This window comes from Scleropages formosus, chromosome 6 (genome assembly GCF_900964775.1).
Source record: "Scleropages formosus chromosome 6, fSclFor1.1, whole genome shotgun sequence".
NCBI classification, from domain to species: domain Eukaryota; kingdom Metazoa; phylum Chordata; class Actinopteri; order Osteoglossiformes; family Osteoglossidae; genus Scleropages; species Scleropages formosus.
The window spans coordinates 5,097,751-5,116,295 of NC_041811.1; the positions used below are offsets into that span (position 1 = coordinate 5,097,751).

The 18,545-nt window shown below is 46.4% G+C and overlaps 1 protein-coding gene across 2 annotated transcripts in view; it reads right to left on the bottom strand.

Annotated features, from left to right (window-relative positions):
* Nucleotides 1–3,479: 3,479 nt before the first annotated feature.
* Nucleotides 3,480–18,545, bottom strand: part of gfra2b (GDNF family receptor alpha 2b) — a 74,755-nt gene continuing 59,689 nt past the window's right edge. For both annotated transcript variants that reach the window (XM_018732929.2, XM_018732928.2), the window contains exon 8: nt 3,480–5,209. In XM_018732929.2, the coding sequence (XP_018588445.1) occupies nt 5,075–5,209 (135 nt within the window). In that variant the 3' untranslated portion in view covers nt 3,480–5,074. The remainder of the gene's footprint in view (nt 5,210–18,545) is intronic.

The window sequence follows — 18,545 nt, forward strand, 5'->3', positions numbered from 1 at the left end:
GTACTTCCCTTGCTGTGGTGGTGCACATGGGGAGAGAACATGGAGCTGCCTGCTGAATTGGACAGGACAGTGTATACTTCAAGCATTTAATTAAAATAGATGTTCAGTAGCTGATCAGGGCCTGTTGTTATCCTTTTGAAGCAAGAATTGGGGTGCTTGCTCCCCTTTTATGCCTGACACAAAGACATTTTCTGCACAAATAAAAACTTTTTTTCTTGATGAACTACTGTAAACTGTTCACTAGAACCTACTGCAGTATCAGTGGAGGGAATTGGCATTATCATTAGACCTCAAGCAGAGCTGGGACATTTCAGTGCTCAAAGTGTCCTTTCAACAAACGCTAAACCCTGCAAATGCCAGTGGTCTCCAACAGCACCGATGAAGATAAAGGCAATACTGTCGTCACAATCAAATTAGAGTTGATTCTTATTCGTTATTTCATTCCACAGTTGTATTGCACATTATTGTTTGAGAGCTTTTCTGAAAAAATGAAAATTTTCAGTGCAGCCTAATAAATTAAGAGCAACTAAGAGCTTCTTCAAACCAACCTTGGAGGTGTGTGTGTCGAACTATACTGAAGATTAGAAATGAAAGTCAAAGAAAACAGCCTTATGTATACCCTTTCTTCAAAGCAACTTCAACATTATAATTCAACTGATTTGTACAGCTTGAAGAGATCAACCACCAGCCTCCAAAGAATAACTGTACTTTGTCTCCTTAGATTTGAACAAGTAACCTCATTGACCTCAGTCCACTTTTTTTTAACTGATGTGCTACAGTCTGCCAGACACACACAGAGCTTGCAAGAAATCAGTTTTTATAGACAAGTGTAGACAGCGGACAACTGTTGCCTCCTGGGGTCAATGATTAACAATAATTATCTGGCAGTCAAGAGACATGCCAAAGGCCAGGACTTGGCAGAGCTGTAATGAAATGTCTGGAAAAGGTCCTTAAATATACAATAGTGTCCACAAGAACAAAGACTAGAACTGTTCAATCAATAGTATTTTCAATAACACTATATGGATATGAGAGCTGGACACTGAGGAAGTAAAATAAAAAGAACATTGAACTACTTTGAACTGTGAGGCTGACGGACCCTTTAAGAACAAACATGGACAGCTAGAAACACAAACATGAGTTTCAGATCAGATCAACCTTGAACTCTCACTGGAGGCACATGATGAGACTGAGATGTCATACTGGAAATGCCATGAGAAGATTCGACTCTCAAAAAAACAGTAATGTTGAGAAAAGTGAAAAATGAAAAGAAGAGGATAACCAGCAACCAGAGAGATTAACTATATCACAGTAACAAAGGACACACACCTTTCACCTGCTCAATGGCACACAGCAACAAGCTGTAGGTCCAGTTAAGGATGGACCATTCATCTTGCTGCTGAGTCCTTGAGTCAATGCAAAAACAATAGCAGCAGATAGGTCAGACATACAAGATCTCACAGGGCTATGACTCCAGTACTTTGGATACACGGTCATTAATGTCTTGTAGTTGCTTGAATGTCCATAATTTGTAGTTAAAAACCTGAATTTTACCATCTTGTGTTGACTCCTACATTATGCATCAGGGATGCATTCCTGTTCAGAAAGTTAAAGTCATCAAACCAAATCTGATTTTACTGTGCTCTGGGGTATTGGTGGTTATACCCATCCTGAATGTTCCACAAACTCTACTTCAAAGATGATTAGATCTCCCAAGTGTAATTTCCTAACAACCTTCATAAACAGTGATTTAGGAATAATTATCTCTAATTAACAGGGCTGGATTATTCTGGATGAAAAATAAACATGTTGCAGGGTCTATACCTGTGAGCAATTATGTGGCAGAAGGCTGGTGACTGGTTGCAGTGGGACTCTCGGGGGAACTAGAAGCAGTGCAAGTCACTCAATGGAAAACAAAGGCTCTCTCTTGTTCCTTTAAGAGCCAAGGCTGCTGACAGGATGTTTTTATGTGTGTAAGATGTTCGGGTGGAAACAGACACACACACACACACACACACACACACACACACACACACACGCACAGAGCAATGAGGATGAAGATGCTGCTAGGCAGATGCAAATGTCCTTTAACTTGTCATTCCAGTTCTTCTCTACTAACTGGCTGAGGAGGTGTTACATAATAATGTTTCTCTATCTGTCTTTCTTCCTGGCCCTACAGGCAGATCAGCGGTTAAGGAGTTGTGAGGAAAAGGTTGCTGATTCCCAGGGGTGATGTGGCTCCTGAGACCTTTAGCAAACATCTCCACCTAGCACGCTTTGGTGAATATTCATGTGCATGGCTAGGGCAAAAACTGTACACCTGGACAGTCTGTATGGTGAAGTGTTAAACCACACAGGTGAGGTTTATCTGAATTTTAGGGCTCATTCACACTTTATGCTTTACTGAGTGTGCCATGTTTAAAAGGTCAAGAGAGTCATATATATCCAGCCTTCAAATAAAGGACAAATACAGTAATATTAATTTAACCTAAGCTCTGTCTGATAATGTTCCTAGTACTAAGTAGCACAGGTGATAAGGGGAATAGTGATTCATCAACAAAGTCTAGGGAAGAGTGTTAACTATAAGCAGTGAATAGTTTTTAATTAATAGTTTTTACCTGACCTTGACAATGAACATTTAACTAACAATTACTAGAGATGAGTGTTTAGCCTGCTATGGCTGTGAGAAAGGCTTAAATAAATGAATGAAGACTATTGAAGAAAAGTATACATCTAACCATGACTAGAGAATATAAGCTGAGTACTCATGGCTCTGCTCCACCACTCTTATGTCATCTCTTGAGGGGAGCTGTTTATGAAAACCACATTATCTCCTATTTCCTGCATGTATATTTTTTTGGCAGAATGTTGCATTATTTAATCACTATGTTTTTATGAAAAACAAAGACACAAATACCAGCTAGTACCAGTTACCCAGAACTTCACCTCTGCCACTCTCATAGTGCACAGAGTTCAGAAGTTAGAGCTCACAAAAAGGCTCAGCCCAAACTAGGGCAAGTGTATTGATATAACTTCAAAAGACGATTAATTGGGCAGCAGCTGGCATAGAGGTTAAAGCCACATCCTTCCACTTGAAGAAGCTGGAATTGGAATACTACCTTATGCTTTCTTACCTTTGAGAAAGGGACTTACCCTGAACTGATAAAGTAAAAAAAATCACCCAGATGAATAAAGGGTAAATCATTGTATGCTTAACAGTATATCTTGCTTAGTAGAAATGAAAAGTAGGGTAACCTACGTAAACCACTCAATGTCTAGTAGGTCTTAATACTTCACAGTATTTATGCCACAGTATTTATGGGACACCACTGTCTTCTGCACGTGTTGGCATTCTGCTATTTTTAATCATGCTTTGCAATATATGTTTTATTTACTTGTGTTCTTGTGAACTTGTGTTCTTCCCTTCATCCTCAATAAAAGTATCTCTTAAACGAATGAATCATAACGAAATCTGTGCCTCTACCTTATTTATTCAGTGTTATTTAATTACACAAAAGATTAGGAAGCAGTTGAGTAAAAGGTCAGACACCGAATTCCAGCTAGCTCGCTAGTAAGGCTGCTAGCTCAACCTTAAAGCCAAACATTGTAAAACAATAACTTGAAAAAACAACAGCTTCAGTCATTTTTTTGTCAAAGAATTGGAATGTTAATATAATAGACTTCTGCTCAAGTACATTTCTTGAGAAACTTCCAAAACCCCATCAGCGTTTTTTTTTTTTGGTTTGTTTTTTTTTTTTAAATTTTCCTGCCCATCAGTCGCTTGCTGTGAATGTCAGGGGTCGTTACATAAGAAAAAAGAGAACGAGAGGAGGAACAAGTAAGGCCACGCAATAGATTGCACACTACAGAACACATAGATAATTTACTTTCTCAGCAAATGGAGCTCAGCTCGCCTGTCCCTGGAGCTTTCTGTGATTTTTTTTCTCCTTTTTTTTAAACATATTCCAAGTCTCTGTAGACGAAAAACTAAAAAAAAAAAAAGAAAAAAAGATACATAATAACAGCCAAAGAGGAGAATTACTGGCACTGTTACCCTCCATTGCTGATTGATGAAAGTGACTCACATTCGTACCTTCATATTCTTTTTTTGAGCAAACTTTAGCCCCACCTCAGAGCTTTCTTCTGCTTAACGTGTTATATATTTATATTTTGAGCAAAGATTTTGTATATGTACACTGGATAAGGATTATCGTCATCTGCTCTCATTGACAGAATAGTATGCTATGAAGTTGGAAAGCAGCTGACTTCCTTTCCCAAACTGGAACTTTCTGGTTAATTTCTCACTCTTAATTTTTAAATTTGTCACTGCAGTCCTGGAACTGAAGGTCTGCAAGATAATACTTGGGATTTCATTCTACACTATGAAGCAAGAATAAAGATTTGTGCATGAAGCTCTTCCAAAATCACTTTACTCAGAGAATAAATCTTTTTAAAAAAGCATTAATCACTGGATGAACAGAATAGTCTTTGTTGAATTTCTAAAAAAGAAAAACAAAAAATATAAGCCAAGAAAAAATTTTGACTGAAAAGTAATAGTGTGTCATCTGGCAAAGTGTGGACTGGATCCATATGGAAAATGGACAGAGAACATGAAATCACTGAAGCCCTGCAGTGATTGGCTGGGAGGAGTGAGGAGGATGGGTCCTTTGGCCCTCCTCAGTACAGAGGGGTTTTTTATTGTGTGTGTTAGGCATTGCAATTTGAGAGAGAGGGAACACTGATCCCTGTCAGAAGGTGAAATTAAAGGCCGTAGCAGGCGATTACTAAGGAGACCAATCTCAGTGTCATTGGCACCATTATCCATTTGCATTTCAACTTTGGAACCTGGGAGCTGCTGAATTGCCTGTCTTTCCAGTGTTCTTCTCAGCTGTTGGAAGAGAGGTTGAGAACGAAACTTCTCCTCCTGTGTGGCATCCCTGTTTGTGGTTTGTGACACTAGATAAAGAAAGTTGTAGAGTGACAGCAGAGGTACGGAAGGGCTTCAATGGGAGCGCAATTTCTATGTCCTGCCCCCGATTACCAAGTCCATCAACAGCATACCGGTACAGTCACCTCAGAGAGCCAGTCTGACCATCAAGCAGGACAGAACGGTCATCCAAGGGTGGGTGCAAGTCTGATCCCCACTTGAATGATCGTCCCCAACATCCTGAGAGGTACCCGAACTTTCCGTGATGAGATCCAGTGGAGTCTGTGGAAAAGAGACAAGGCAGATTTTCACCTACAGTGAAGATTTAACAACAACCAACAGACAGATAAAGAGGATGATGGATGCCCACTTTGGACAAATGGCTCTTAGTCACCTAAATTATTGTATTTGAAACCTATTAACCACCAAGTGCTTGCCACTCGCAGTATGTGAAGGTTGTTTTATGTGAAATACTGTGCTTAGGGAGCAGTCACATCATGCAAACTTCAAACTCTTAAAAGACAGAAGTGCTAGGAAAAAGGAGAGGACAACCAGCAACAAGATGAATTGCCTAAATCTAAAAGACAGTGGACACACCCCTTTCAACAGTATGCACATAAATGAAGGACAGAACATAATGGAGGAACTTGATCCACGTGGTTACCAAAATTAACATTGATTCAATGACTCAGCAGTAAAATGAATGGTCCATCATGAACTGGACCAACAGCATTGAAAGGTCATAATAAATTTAATGAACTAATAAGCAAACTGTGATTTTGCAAACTGTGACAAATGCTCGCCATCCATTTTGGCAAACCACGATAAATCCTGGAGGATGACATCATCGTGATTTTAGCCACTCGCTAACGTGCTTTGGCACGACTTTGCTAATTCTTTCAGGATTAGTAAGTAAACTTCTCGATCAGCTGTAGGTTCATATTCTTAAAAATATTACCTAATCTACTTAGAATTTTAAATACCAACAAAGAATAATAGATTTAAGAGATCTTTTGTTGTTATAGCTTTGGTAATCATCTGGTTGTGTGTGAGAGTGTCAGAAAAAAAGAGAGGAGAGAACTAAGAAATAGTTGCCATGAAGAACATAGAACGTGGAGGAGGCTGGACCCAAGTGCAGGATCGCTTATTTAGAACTGTGGTGGTGCAGTGGTGCAGTGGGTTGGACTGGATCCTGTTCTCCGGTGGGTCTGGGGTTTGAGTCCTGCTTGGGGTGCCTTGTGACAGCCTGGCGTCCTGTCCTGGGTGTGTCCCCTCCCCCTCCAGCCTTATGCCCCGTGTTGCTGGGTTAGGCTCCGGCTCCCCGCGACCCCATATGGGACATGCGGTTCAGACTGTGTGTGTGTGTGTGTGTGTGTGTGTGTGTGTGTCTGTGTGTATTTTGTCTGACTTGTTTAGCAAACGCTTTTCTTCTAAACGACTTCCAGTGAACACTATGCAGTAGTATCACCCCTTACCTTATTCACCCAAGGCGACTTACAACGCTGAATATTACTTACAACGTTTTTCTTCTAAATTTAATATTAAACTTTTAAAGCTAAACATTGACACATTCTACAAAGTGGAATTTTTTTCCACAACCTTGACTACTTGAAGCTTAACAGCAGTGGACCTCTGAATGATATCCACCTATGCTTGTGATTCTGAGAATGCCATCTGAGTTGTATCAGAGCAACAGACTGGGACCAATGTCTTACAAAGATAAATGGTATGCCTTGTCAACAGACCAGTGTTATTCAGTGACGTCAAGGTAGAATTTTTGGTTGAATCCCCCTTCAGACGCCCTTCCTGTGTAAAGCTCACCTGGTGTGAGTCGGAGGATCTTTCATACGTACGGTTTGGGAGTCACTGCAACATCAGTATTGCGCTGGGATCATCTACAAATGGAACTCTTTCTTGAAGGTATGCTCATCTCAGTCTTACCATGGTTTTGATGTAAGAGACTTTGCAACATGAGGCCAGGAAACGGCCCCTGTTGGAGGCTTGGCACTCAGATACATTTAAAGTGCAACACATCCCTTTGTGCAAGTGCTCTACTCCTTGCCAAGGCTAAGTCACCATTTCATCACAGACAGCAGTAGCTTAAAGGCTCCAGTGGGTGAATCAATGTCATTCAGTCAAGATAGTCTTGTGGAATTTGAATGGTGCTTTTTATATCTGAAAAACAGAGTGCTTTTGTGTCTTTCAGGCTTTTCTAATGCAACAAATTGAATCCAGATTTTTTTTCACACCCCATTTATATTCATGAAGTGGCAGATGCCTTCAGAGAGGTTAGGATCTATTCCTGCTGTCTTTGATTACAGGATGAGCCTACACTACAATTCTGATCAGCAGTTAAAAGTAGGATATTTAACTGCTGTGAATGTATGAAATATTTTCCCGGCATATTATTTTTTAAATTAAATGTCACTTCACTAAATAAACACTTGAAATTAGAATGATTAAATGAGGTGCACTCTAATCATTTAGATTTATTTATTAAAATTTCTAAAAAGCGACTAAGCATGTCATTTATTTGTTTGATCCGCCTTTTATTTAGGTATTTATTCTTCTATCTGTCTATATACTGTGGTATTTCATGCTCATATTTGTCCCTTCCAAGGCGTGCAAGGGAGCTCATAATTTTTTCATTAAAAATTATGCCAGTAAAACTCATGTAGGAGAGAAAAGATCAAACACGCTTTTCACAAGTTGCACTGAATTAAAGCAACATGTTCAGATCTATTTTATGGATGCCACAATGTGACATCCATAATTGTAGGCAAATGCAGAAAGAGTATAATTCAAAAACCACCTCCAATCAAGTTAATGACTTCACCAAAGAGTTCCAATAGGGAAAAACCAGCAATTTCTTCTTCCCCCATGATGAGTTTCTCAGTTGAGGTATACCATGATGTATGGACTCCTCTCAATATTAGGTGCTTCTTCCAGTGTTTGAGGTAGACTTTTCCCTGCTGAGTCAATGAAAATGAGCTAATGAGGTCAAAGTCATGAGCCAATGAGGCACAAAATTTTCAGCAATGTATGATAACGTCTTCTTAATTTTGAATTTTTTTTGTTATTTTATTACAGTTATGAGAAATGCCTTCCTTTTTTAAAAATTTTTCAAAACTCATTCCTTTCTAACTCTCTTCTTCCACGATCTTGTAAGTGCCGATTAATGTGTACGTGTTTGTTATGCTTAACAATTTGAATAATTTGTTTAATAATACTCCTCCGTGAACCGCCACCTTATCGTGGTGGAGGGGTTTGAGTGCCTGAATGAGTCCAGGAGCTATGTTGTCTGGGGCTACATGCCCCTGGTAGGGTCTCCCATGGCAGACAGGTCCTGGATGACAGACGAGACAAAGCGCGGTTCAAAAACCCCTTATGACGAAAAAATCAAGGCGTCCGTTTACCCCGCCCGGTATGGGGTCACCGGGGCCCCACCCTGGAGCCAGGCCTGGGGGGGGGGCTCGCATGCGAGCGCCTGGTGGCCAGGTCTATGCCCACGGGGCCTGGCCGGGCTCAGCCCGAAGCCACAACGTGGAGCCGCTCTTCGGTGGGCTCACCACCTGCCGGAGAAACCGTAAGGGGCCGGTGCGTTGTGATTTGGGCGGTGGTCGGGGCCGAGTGCCCGGCCGACCCAAACCTCGGGCGCCAACTCTGGTTTTTGGGACTTGGAATGTCACCTCACTGGCGGGGAAGGAGCCTGAGCTGGTGCGGGAAGTTGAGAGATACCGTCTAGATATAGTCGGGCTCACTTCCACTCACAGCTTGGGTTCTGGAACCACTCTACTCGATTGAGGGTGGACTCTCCACTATTCTGGCGTTGCCCAAGGTGAGAGGCGGCGGGCTGGTGTGGGCTTATTAATAGCCCCCCAGTTCAGCCGCCATGTGTTGGAGTCTACCCCGGTGAATGAGAGGGTCATCTCCCTACGCCTTCGGGTCAGGGAACGGTCTCTCACTGTCGTTTGTGCTTATGCGCCTAGCGGCAGTGTAGAGTACCCGGCCTTTTTAGAGTCCCTGGGGGGCGTGCTGGAAAGCGCTCCCACTGGGGACTCTGTCGTTCTACTGGGGGACTTTAACGCCCACGTGGGCAGCGACGGTGATACCTGGAGGGGCGTGATTGGGAGGAACGGCCTCCCTGATCTGAACCCGAGCGGTGAGTTGTTATTGGATTTCTGTGCTAGTCGCGGTTTATCCATAACGAACACCATGTTCAGGCATAAGGGTGTCCACCAGTGCACTTGGCACCAGGACACCCTAGGTCGGAGGTCGATGATCGACTTTGTAGTCGTTTCTTCTGACCTTCGGCCATATGTCTTGGACACTCGGGTGAAGAGAGGGGCTGAGCTGTCAACTGATCACCACCTGGTGGTGAGTTGGATTCGATGGCGGGGGAAAAAGCTGGACAGACCTGGCAGGCCCAAACGCATAGTGAGGGTCTGTTGGGAACGTTTGGCGGAGGCCCCTGTCAGAGAGGTCTTCAACTCCCACCTCCGACAGAGCTTCAACCAGGTCCCGAGGGAGGTGGGGGACATTGAGTCTGAATGGACTATGTTCCGCTCCTCCATTGTCGGTGCGGCTGTTCGGAGCTGCGGCCATAAGGTCTCCGGTGCCTGTCGCGACGGCAATCCCCGAACACGGTGGTGGACACCGGAAGTAAGGGATGCCGTCAAGCTGAAGAAGGAGTTCTATCAGGCCTGGCTGGCTCATGGGACTCCTGAAGCAGCTGACGGGTACCGACGGGCCAAACGGAGCGCGGCTCTGGCAGTCGCCGCGGCAAAAACTCGGGCTTGGGAGGAGTTCGGTGAGGCCATGGAGGAAGACTTTCGGTCGGCCTCAAAGAGATTCTGGCAAACCGTCCGGCGACTCAGAGGGGGGAAGCGGTGTTCCACGAGCACTGTTTACAGTGGAAGTGGTGCGCTGCTGACCTCAGCTGAGGATGTTCTCGGGCGGTGGAAGGAGTACTTTGAGGATCTCCTCAATCCCTCCGACACGCCTTCCGTAGAGGAAGCTGAGGCTGGGGACTCGGAGGGGGACTCGTCCATTACCCTGGCTGAAGTTGCTGAGGTAGTCAAAAAACTCCTCGGTGGCAAGGCTCCGGGGGTGGATGAGATCCGCCCCGAGTTTCTCAAGTCTCTGGATGTTGTGGGGCTGTCCTGGCTGACACGCCTCTGCAGCATCGCGTGGAGTTCGGGAACGGTGCCTCTGGACTGGCAGACCGGGGTGGTGGTCCCTCTTTTTAAGAAGGGGGACCGGAGATTGTGTTCCAACTACAGGGGGATCACACTCCTTAGCCTCCCTGGGAAAGTCTATGCCAGGGTACTGGAAAGGAGAATCCGACCGATAGTCGAACCTCGGATTCAGGAGGAGCAATGCGGTTTTCGCCCTGGCCGTGGAACACTGGACCAGCTCTATACCCTCACTAGGGTGTTGGAGGGTTCGTGGGAGTTTGCCCAACCAGTCCATATGTGTTTTGTGGACCTGGAGAAGGCATTCGACCGTGTCCCTCGTGGCATCCTGTGGGGGGTGCTTCGGGATTATGGGGTTCGGGGCTCGTTGCTACGGGCTGTTCGTTCCCTGTATGACCGGAGCAGGAGCTTGGTTCGCATTGCCGGCAGTAAGTCAGACCTGTTCCCGGTGCATGTTGGACTCCGCCAGGGCTGCCCTTTGTCACCGATTCTGTTCATTATTTTTATGGACAGAATTTCTAGGCGCAGTCAGGGAACGGAGGGTGTCTGTTTTGGTGGCCGCGAGATCTCGTCTCTGCTTTTTGCGGACGATGTGGTCCTGTTGGCTTCATCAAGTCAAGACTTGCAGCGTGCACTGGGGAGGTTTGCAGCCGAGTGCGAAGCGGCGGGGATGAGAATCAGCACCTCCAAATCCGAGGCCATGGTTCTCAGTCGGAAAAAGGTGGATTGCTCCCTCCGGGTTAGGGGGGAGTTGCTCCCTCAAGTGGAGGAGTTTAAGTATCTTGGGGTCTTGTTCACGAGTGAGGGAAAAATGGAGCGGCAGGTCGACAGACGGATCGGTGCGGCGTCCGCAGTAATGCGGTCATTGTACCGGTCTGTTGTGGTGAAGAGGGAGCTGAGTCGTAAGGCGAAGCTCTCAATTTACCGGTCGATCTACGTTCCTACCCTCACCTATGGTCATGAACTCTGGATCATGACCGAAAGAATGAGATCGCGGATACAAGCGGCAGAAATGAGTTTCCTCCGCAGAGTGGCTGGGCGCACCCTTAGGGATAGGGTGAGGAGCTCAGTCACCCGGGAGGAGCTCGGAGTAGAGCCGCTGCTCCTCCGCACCGAGAGGAGCCAGTTGAGGTGGCTCGGGCATCTGTTCCGGATGCCTCCTGGACGCCTCCCTGGGGAGGTGCTCCGGGCTTGTCCCACTGGGAGGAGGCCTCGGGGCAGACCCAGGACACGTTGGAGAGACTATGTCTCCCGGCTGGCCTGGGAACGCCTTGGGGTTCCCCCAGAAGAACTGGAGGAGGTGTGCGGGGAGAGGGAGGTCTGGAGTACTCTGCTCGGACTGCTGCCCCCGCGACCCGGCCCCGGATAAAAGCGGAGGAAGATGGATGGATGGATGGATGTTTAATAATACCTTGCGATGGACTGGCGTCCCATCCTGGGTGTGTCCCCTCCCCCTCCGGCCTTACGCCCTGTGTTGCCAGGTAGGCTCCGGTTCCCCACGACCCCATATGGGACAAGCGGTTCTGAAAATGTGTGTGTGTGTGTGTTTAATAATAGTCGTACGTTGCTGTACGTCGCTTTGGACAAAAGCGTCTGCTAAATGAATAAATGTAAATGTAAATGTAATAGAAAAAGCTGTATGCAGTTACTCATTTAATGTATACAGGTTTGTGTTGTGGTATGTCACAAATGGAGTGAACTCAAGAATCATGTGCCTGGATCCAAATCCCCTCTTCTGTTTATGTAATGTACTTTTAGTATTCTTCTCTGACATGTAGGTTGCTTTGGAAAAAGCATCTGCAAAATAAATAAATGCTAATGTAAATGTAGTACATTTGTCTTTCGTATGTTCATATGTACTTACTGCAAAGTGCAAATAACATTTCAGACTTAATTTAGTCTTTGTTAATTTCCTTCTTTATTACATTTATTTACTGAGCAGACACTTTTCTCCAAAGCAACTTCCAACGAACACAATGTAGTGATATTATTCCACAACTTATTCATATTGATTTAATATGCTAGATACACTACTACAATGAATCACTCATCCATAAACCAGTGAAACACAGTTTCTGTCACTCACACACACACACACACACACACACACACACACTTCAGGTCACTTTTTTGGCGTCACCAATCCACCTGGACGGCATGTCTTTGGACAGAAACCGGAGCAGCTGCAAGTGTCATTTTATCATGCCATTATTACTTGTAAACTTAGAACTCTTATTTAACATAGAATGCCCAGGAGTGGTGGGCAGCCAGTAGTACTTGGAACCCCAGAGGTTTTTTTCTCTCTTGACTTTCAATTGGAAGTTTTTGTTCCTTTCCTCCATGGCCACTAGGTTTGCTTATAGCTCTATAAAAGCATTGAATTACGATAGTCTGTAGTGAACTGTCTTCTTTGTTTCTTTGTTCTGATGTTTTTTTTTTGTCCCCTTATGCCTGTGTTAAAGTACTCTGTGTCACTGCGTGAGAAGAGCACTCTATAAAAAAAATAAATTGAATTGAGTTGAATTGAATTTAATTGAACTGAATTGAATGTTGCGCTCGGGGATCCACCTAGCAGATTCAAATGCTGGTGCATGTTGGCTCAATTGGGCAGCTAAGAGAATAGTCAGGGACAGTCAAGGGTCTATCGATTGTCAGACGTCGTTCAGAGGAGTAGACAAGAACCAGAGTCAAGGTCATGGAGCAGAGAGTTGAAGAGCTAGGAAAGCAAAACCGAGGGAGCACAGGACAGGAAAGGAGAGGGGAACAATAACGGAAACAAGGAAGGAGGCTATCAGGTGAATTCTACAAGTTGCTTCTTCTCAAAATTAGGTTCCGCACCCAGGAGTGCGCAAGCTGCCCTTTTATCCCCTGCCTCCTTGAGTGGTTGCTGGTGAGGTTGTTAGGCACATCGTTTTGGGTGTGGCAGTACCCCATCTCTGATGAGTGGCACCTGCCGATCCACGCTGGGTCGGAGGACGTCCCCGAGGATGATCTGGGTGGTCCCTGTGAAAGTTGGCAATGAGCACAGGGTCCAGAATATCATGTGTTGACACCAGGCATTGCTCCTCTGGCCCATAGCCCTCCCAATCCACCAGGTACTGGATAACCCCGCGCTGTCACCACAAATCCAGCAGGGTCCGAATAGTATAAGCGGGTCTCCCGTCCACCTGCACCGGAGGGGGCTGAGTGGTGGTGTTGGAGGCTTGAAGGGTGGATGTAGCACAGGGCTTGAGCAGAGAGACGTGGAACATAGGGTTAACAGGCAGTCTTGGGGACAGCAGGAGTTTGTATGTGACTAGAGTTACCTGGTGGAGGACTTCGAAAGGGCCAATGTAGCGGGGACTGAGCTTTTTGGACGGAAGGCACAGCTTCAGGTCCTGGGTTGACAATTAGAACCACTCCCCGGGCATGAAGGACAAGGTGCACCAGTGTTGATCCGCCTGCCTTTTGTACCGCTGGGTGCTCTGCTGGAGATAGTCTCTGACAGTCTGCCAGGCGTTCCCAGATTCCTGGTACCATGCGTCAATGGCCAGTACGTCGTTGGACCTGGAGTGCCATGGAAACAGGGTGGGCTGGTAACCTAACATGCACTAAAAGGGAGGACATACCTGTGGAGGTGCGGGTTAGGGCATCGTGAGCGTATTTCACCCAGGGAAGATACCATGCCCACTGGTGCTGGTTCTGGGAGCAGTAGCTGCAACATACTGGCCAATGTCCGGCTGGAGCTGCTCCACCTGGCCATTGGCTTGGGGTGGTACCGGGAGGTAAGGCTAACCAACATCCCCAGTTTGTCCCAGAAGGCTTTCCACACTCGGGATGTGAACTGCAGGCCCCAGTCCAAAATGACCTCCTTAGCTAGGCAAAACAATCGGAACACCTGTTGGAATAGTGCTTCGGCCATCTCCAGGGCCGTGGGTAGTCTTGGAAGGGGTATCAAATGGCAAGTTTTGGAGAATAAGTCAATTAAAGTGAGAATGGTGGTCTTATCTTTGGATGGAGGAAGGTCAACTAGGAAGCCCATGTGGGACCATGGACGAGAGGGCACTGGTAGTGGTTCCAGTAACCCGGCGGGTTTCTGGGTCGGGTCTTGCTTTGGGAGCACATTGTACAGGCTGCTACATACTCTTGCACGTCCTCTCACATTGAGGGCCACCAGAACCACCTCTGTAGGAGGGAGAGTGTCCGGAGCAGGAGAGTCATGTGCCCACTGTAGGAGAGAGATCCTCATCCCCACTGGTACATAATCTTTGCCTTCAGGTTTGTCGGCGGGGCCTGGTTCAGCTGCTTGTGGGGCTTGTAGGTCCTGGAAGAGCTGCCATCAGACCAGGGCCACCGCACAGTTCTTGGGCAGGATCGACTCAGTGCTTTCGAGGGATGGGTCTGGGTCATGTAGGAATCTGCTTTCATGTTCTTGGAATCGAGCCTGTAGGACACTGTAAACTAAAACTGGGTGAAGAATGGAGCCCATCATGCCCAGCAGGGGTTGAGTCGTTGGGCCGACTGGAGATATTCCAGGTTACGATGGTTGGTCAAAACAAGGAAGGGATGCGTGGCCCCTTCAAGCCAATGTTGCCACTACTCCAGGGACAGTTTGATAACCAGCAACTTCCAGTTGCTTATATTGTAATTTCTCTGGGCCAGTGACAGTTTGCACGAGAAGTAGGAACAGGGGTGGAGCTTCGGAGGATCACCCTGTCTCTAAGACATTACCACTCCAACTCCCATGACAGAGGCATCTACTTCCACAACAAAGGGCAGAGTGGGGTCCAGGTGATGCAGCATGGGCGCTGAGGTGAACCTGTCCTTCAGCTCCTGGAAGGCATGCTGGGCTTTACCAGTCCAGGCCAGACAGGGTCCCTTACCTGCCGTGAGAGCTGTGAGATGAGCAGTAATGCAGTTAAACCTCCAGATGAACCTCCGATAAAAGTCGGTGAATTCCAGAAAGCTCCAGCACAGCCCATTCCTTCTTGGGGTCCATGGCCACTCCCTCTTTACTTACGATGTACTCTAGGAAGGACACCTAGGGCTGGTGAAATAGACACTTCTCCTTTTTGACATAAATGTGGTGCTGTAGAAGCCGTTGTAAAACAGTCCATATATGTCGCACATGTAGTTCCCAGGTCTTAGAGAAGATCAGAATATTGTCAAGACACACTAACTAGGTCCCCTAGGATGTGGGGTTCACAAAGGCCTGGATCCGGATTAGGCTATATGCACTCCGGAGGTCAAGTTTAGTGAATAACTTGTACCTGTTCTAAGGCAGATGTGATTAGAGGCAGAGGGTGAGGGTATCTGACCGTGATAGTGTTTAAACTCCGTTAGTCAATGCAGGGGTGTAGGCCCGCATCCTTTTTTCCTATGAAAACAAACCCTGCCAAGACCAGGGATGTAGATGGTCATATGACACCTGCGTTCAGTGCCTCAGTGATGTAATCCCTCATGGATTCTGTTTAGGAACAGACAGGGGATATACCTAGCCATGGGGCAGTAAAGTGCCAGGCAGAAGATCTATGGTGCAGTCCCATGGTCAGTGATGGGGGAAGGCCGCCACTCAGGTTGTACTGAACACCTTAGCGAGTTCCCAGTACTCGGGAGAATCGCCACCGTAAATCCCCCTATCGGGCTTTCTACCGAGGTGGCCCTGCAGGGAAGGAGCAGGCACGATTGCACGCATCGCTCACCCCCAGACATTGCTGTACTCCAGAATGGCTGGCTGTTTTATGGACATGGGTGCCGAGGCCGAAGACCATGTGCGGGATTCAGTTTGGTGAGGTACACTAACCTTGTCTTCCTGATGGACCTCACATGGTGGTTAAATAGGACAAGAAGCACACAAGTGACCCGGAGCACCACAATAAAGGCACAGCTTGTCCTGCAGGTGGCACATTCTCTCATCGGGAGTCAGCTGAGCTTGACCAATTTGGATACCCTCTTTCAACGTCTGAAACTGGTGCGGGCAGCCACGGCTGAGGGGTCCGTTCCCAGGCCAGGGTGTCAATGGTGATGGCAGTTTCAATAAAGTGGTCCAAGGTCCAGTCCTCTCCATAATATGTGAGCTTTGTTTGGATTCGGGGTTGGAGCCTGTTCCGGAAACTGGCCAGAAGGGAGGCAGAGTTCCAGCCGCTCTGCTCAGTCAGCGTCCAGAATTCCAGCAAGTATTCAGCCACCAAGCAGTTACCCTGCTGAATGCACATGAGGCGTTCAGTGGTGGAACTGGTGGAAAACACAAGCTCGCACTGCATGAGGAATCCTTGACAATTATCCAGTGACTTGTTGTACCTTTCGGGTGTTACCAGTCGAGGGTCTCCAGGCAAATTGCTGGGCAGAGGTGTCGGAACGAGGTCTGTACTTGGTTCCGATGTGACGGGGACATCGGCTGCCTGAAGAACTCCACTAGCCCAGAGCACAGTTACCTGTCCCTGTACGGTGTCCTCTATCCACTGCAGGGATTGTTGATGGGACCCAAGCACGGCATAGTGAAGCCGGTCAAGCACTGCTAAGTCCGCATTAGAGGCAGAACCTTCTGTCATGTTGTGCTCTGGGATCCAGCTGGCAGACTCAAACACTGGTGCGTGTTGGCTCAGTGGGGCAGGCAAGAGAACAGTTGAGGACAAGCAAGGGTTGATCGATCGTCGTATGTTGTTCCGAGGTGTAGACAAGAACCAGAGTCGAGATCACGGAGCCAAGAGTCAAAGAGCCGAGAAACCAAAACCGAGGGAGCACAGGACAGTAAAAGAGAGGGCATCAGTACGGGAAACAGGGAAGGAGGTGAGTTCTATGAGTTGTTTCTTCTCAAAATTAGGTTCTACACCCAGGAGCACCCAAGCTGCCGTTTTATCCCCTGCCTCCTTGAGTGGTCGTAGGCGCGGTTGTTAGACGCATGGTTGTGGGGGTGACAAGAAGAAATCCATGCAGAAATGGGGAGAACATGTAAACTGCACACAGACTGGGGGAAAAGAATGCAGGGACCAAACCCACATCCTCTTGAACCCTCCAGTCACTTTGAGACAGTGATGCTACTTGCTGTTCGTCTGTGCCGTGGCAGACGTTTAATTTCATATCATCCCAATATTTTGATTACTATTTCTTTAGACTGTTTTAAAGTGTTTGGAGAGTGTTTATGGAAATATTTTGATATGTCTGTAAATTCCTGGAATGTATAATTTTTTCCCTATTTAAAATCAAGGAAAGGATTTCCTGGTTTACAGACTGTTGTGGGAATTAATTAGATCCGTATAATGAGGATATCTATATTTCTCTTCTTCAGTGGATCCATGTTCATGATGTACCTAGTGAACATCTAGTGACTTTTTGCAACCACTTGGCTGTACTCGGTGCATAAGATGTTGACTAGGTATTGTTAATGCAATTCAGAAGATGCACACAAACATAAACAGACTCCTTCCACTGACATGATGGATGGAGGAGACCATAAGGAGCTGTTTCCTTGCCTCACTTTCTAAAGCAAGCAGCACAACTGCCTATTTGAGCAGTTGTGCTGCTTGCTTTAGAAAGTGAGGCAAGGAAACAGCTTCTTATGGTTTCCTTTTCCAACAAATCATGAAGAGTAGAGTTATAAAGGCACTCATGTGGAGATAGGCCATCTCCCTTGTTGAGCAGTCACCTAAATAAGAGCTTTGTGACTGACATCAGCCTCTGAGTAAACATATGTGTCACTAACTCCTGTACTAGATGCCCAGTAGAAAGTATGTGCCCCTCAAAGGGGAGTTAAGAAACCTTCACTTTCAACCTCCAATTGTTTTGCTCAACCTTTTGATGTGGACGATGAAAGCCCACTACATACCGCCATGTCTGGAGGTCAGTAACCCAGCACTGAATGTTAATTCAACAGTGTGATACTTTGCTGTCTGCAACCCTGGATGCCCCACTCTTTTTGTTGCCCCCACTATCCCCTACTGAAAGAAGCATAGTAAATATGGCACTGTACTGTATGTTGCATTACACCGCTGTCGTGAATATATTTCTATCATGGTGCTGAGTGCCAGGTTTCTCAGATCACTGATGAACATTCTGCTTTGAGTGCATGGGAGCGTTCTCTCCGGGTGCCAAAACAGCGTCACTGTCATGCTGCACCTTTTCCACACCATCAGGCTGAAGGAAGCCTGGTGCGAACATGAAAGGACACCTGTCTGCTCTTTCTCTCTGAATCTGCAGCTGCTCCATGCAGCCATTCCTGCAGACTTGCTCCCCACCCCCATACTAGGCCCCATCCCCCAGGGGTGTTACAGCAGGAGTTGCCATTCAGGTAACAGGCGCAGGTTTAACAATTAATCCTGCCTCCTCTGCTTGGCTTCTGCAGAATTCTTAACAGAGGAAGTATGGATCTCTGTTCTGTATTTATATTCTGGTAACACAAGAAAATGAGAAATAACCCAAAAGTGAGGTGCAGATGATCTGAACCT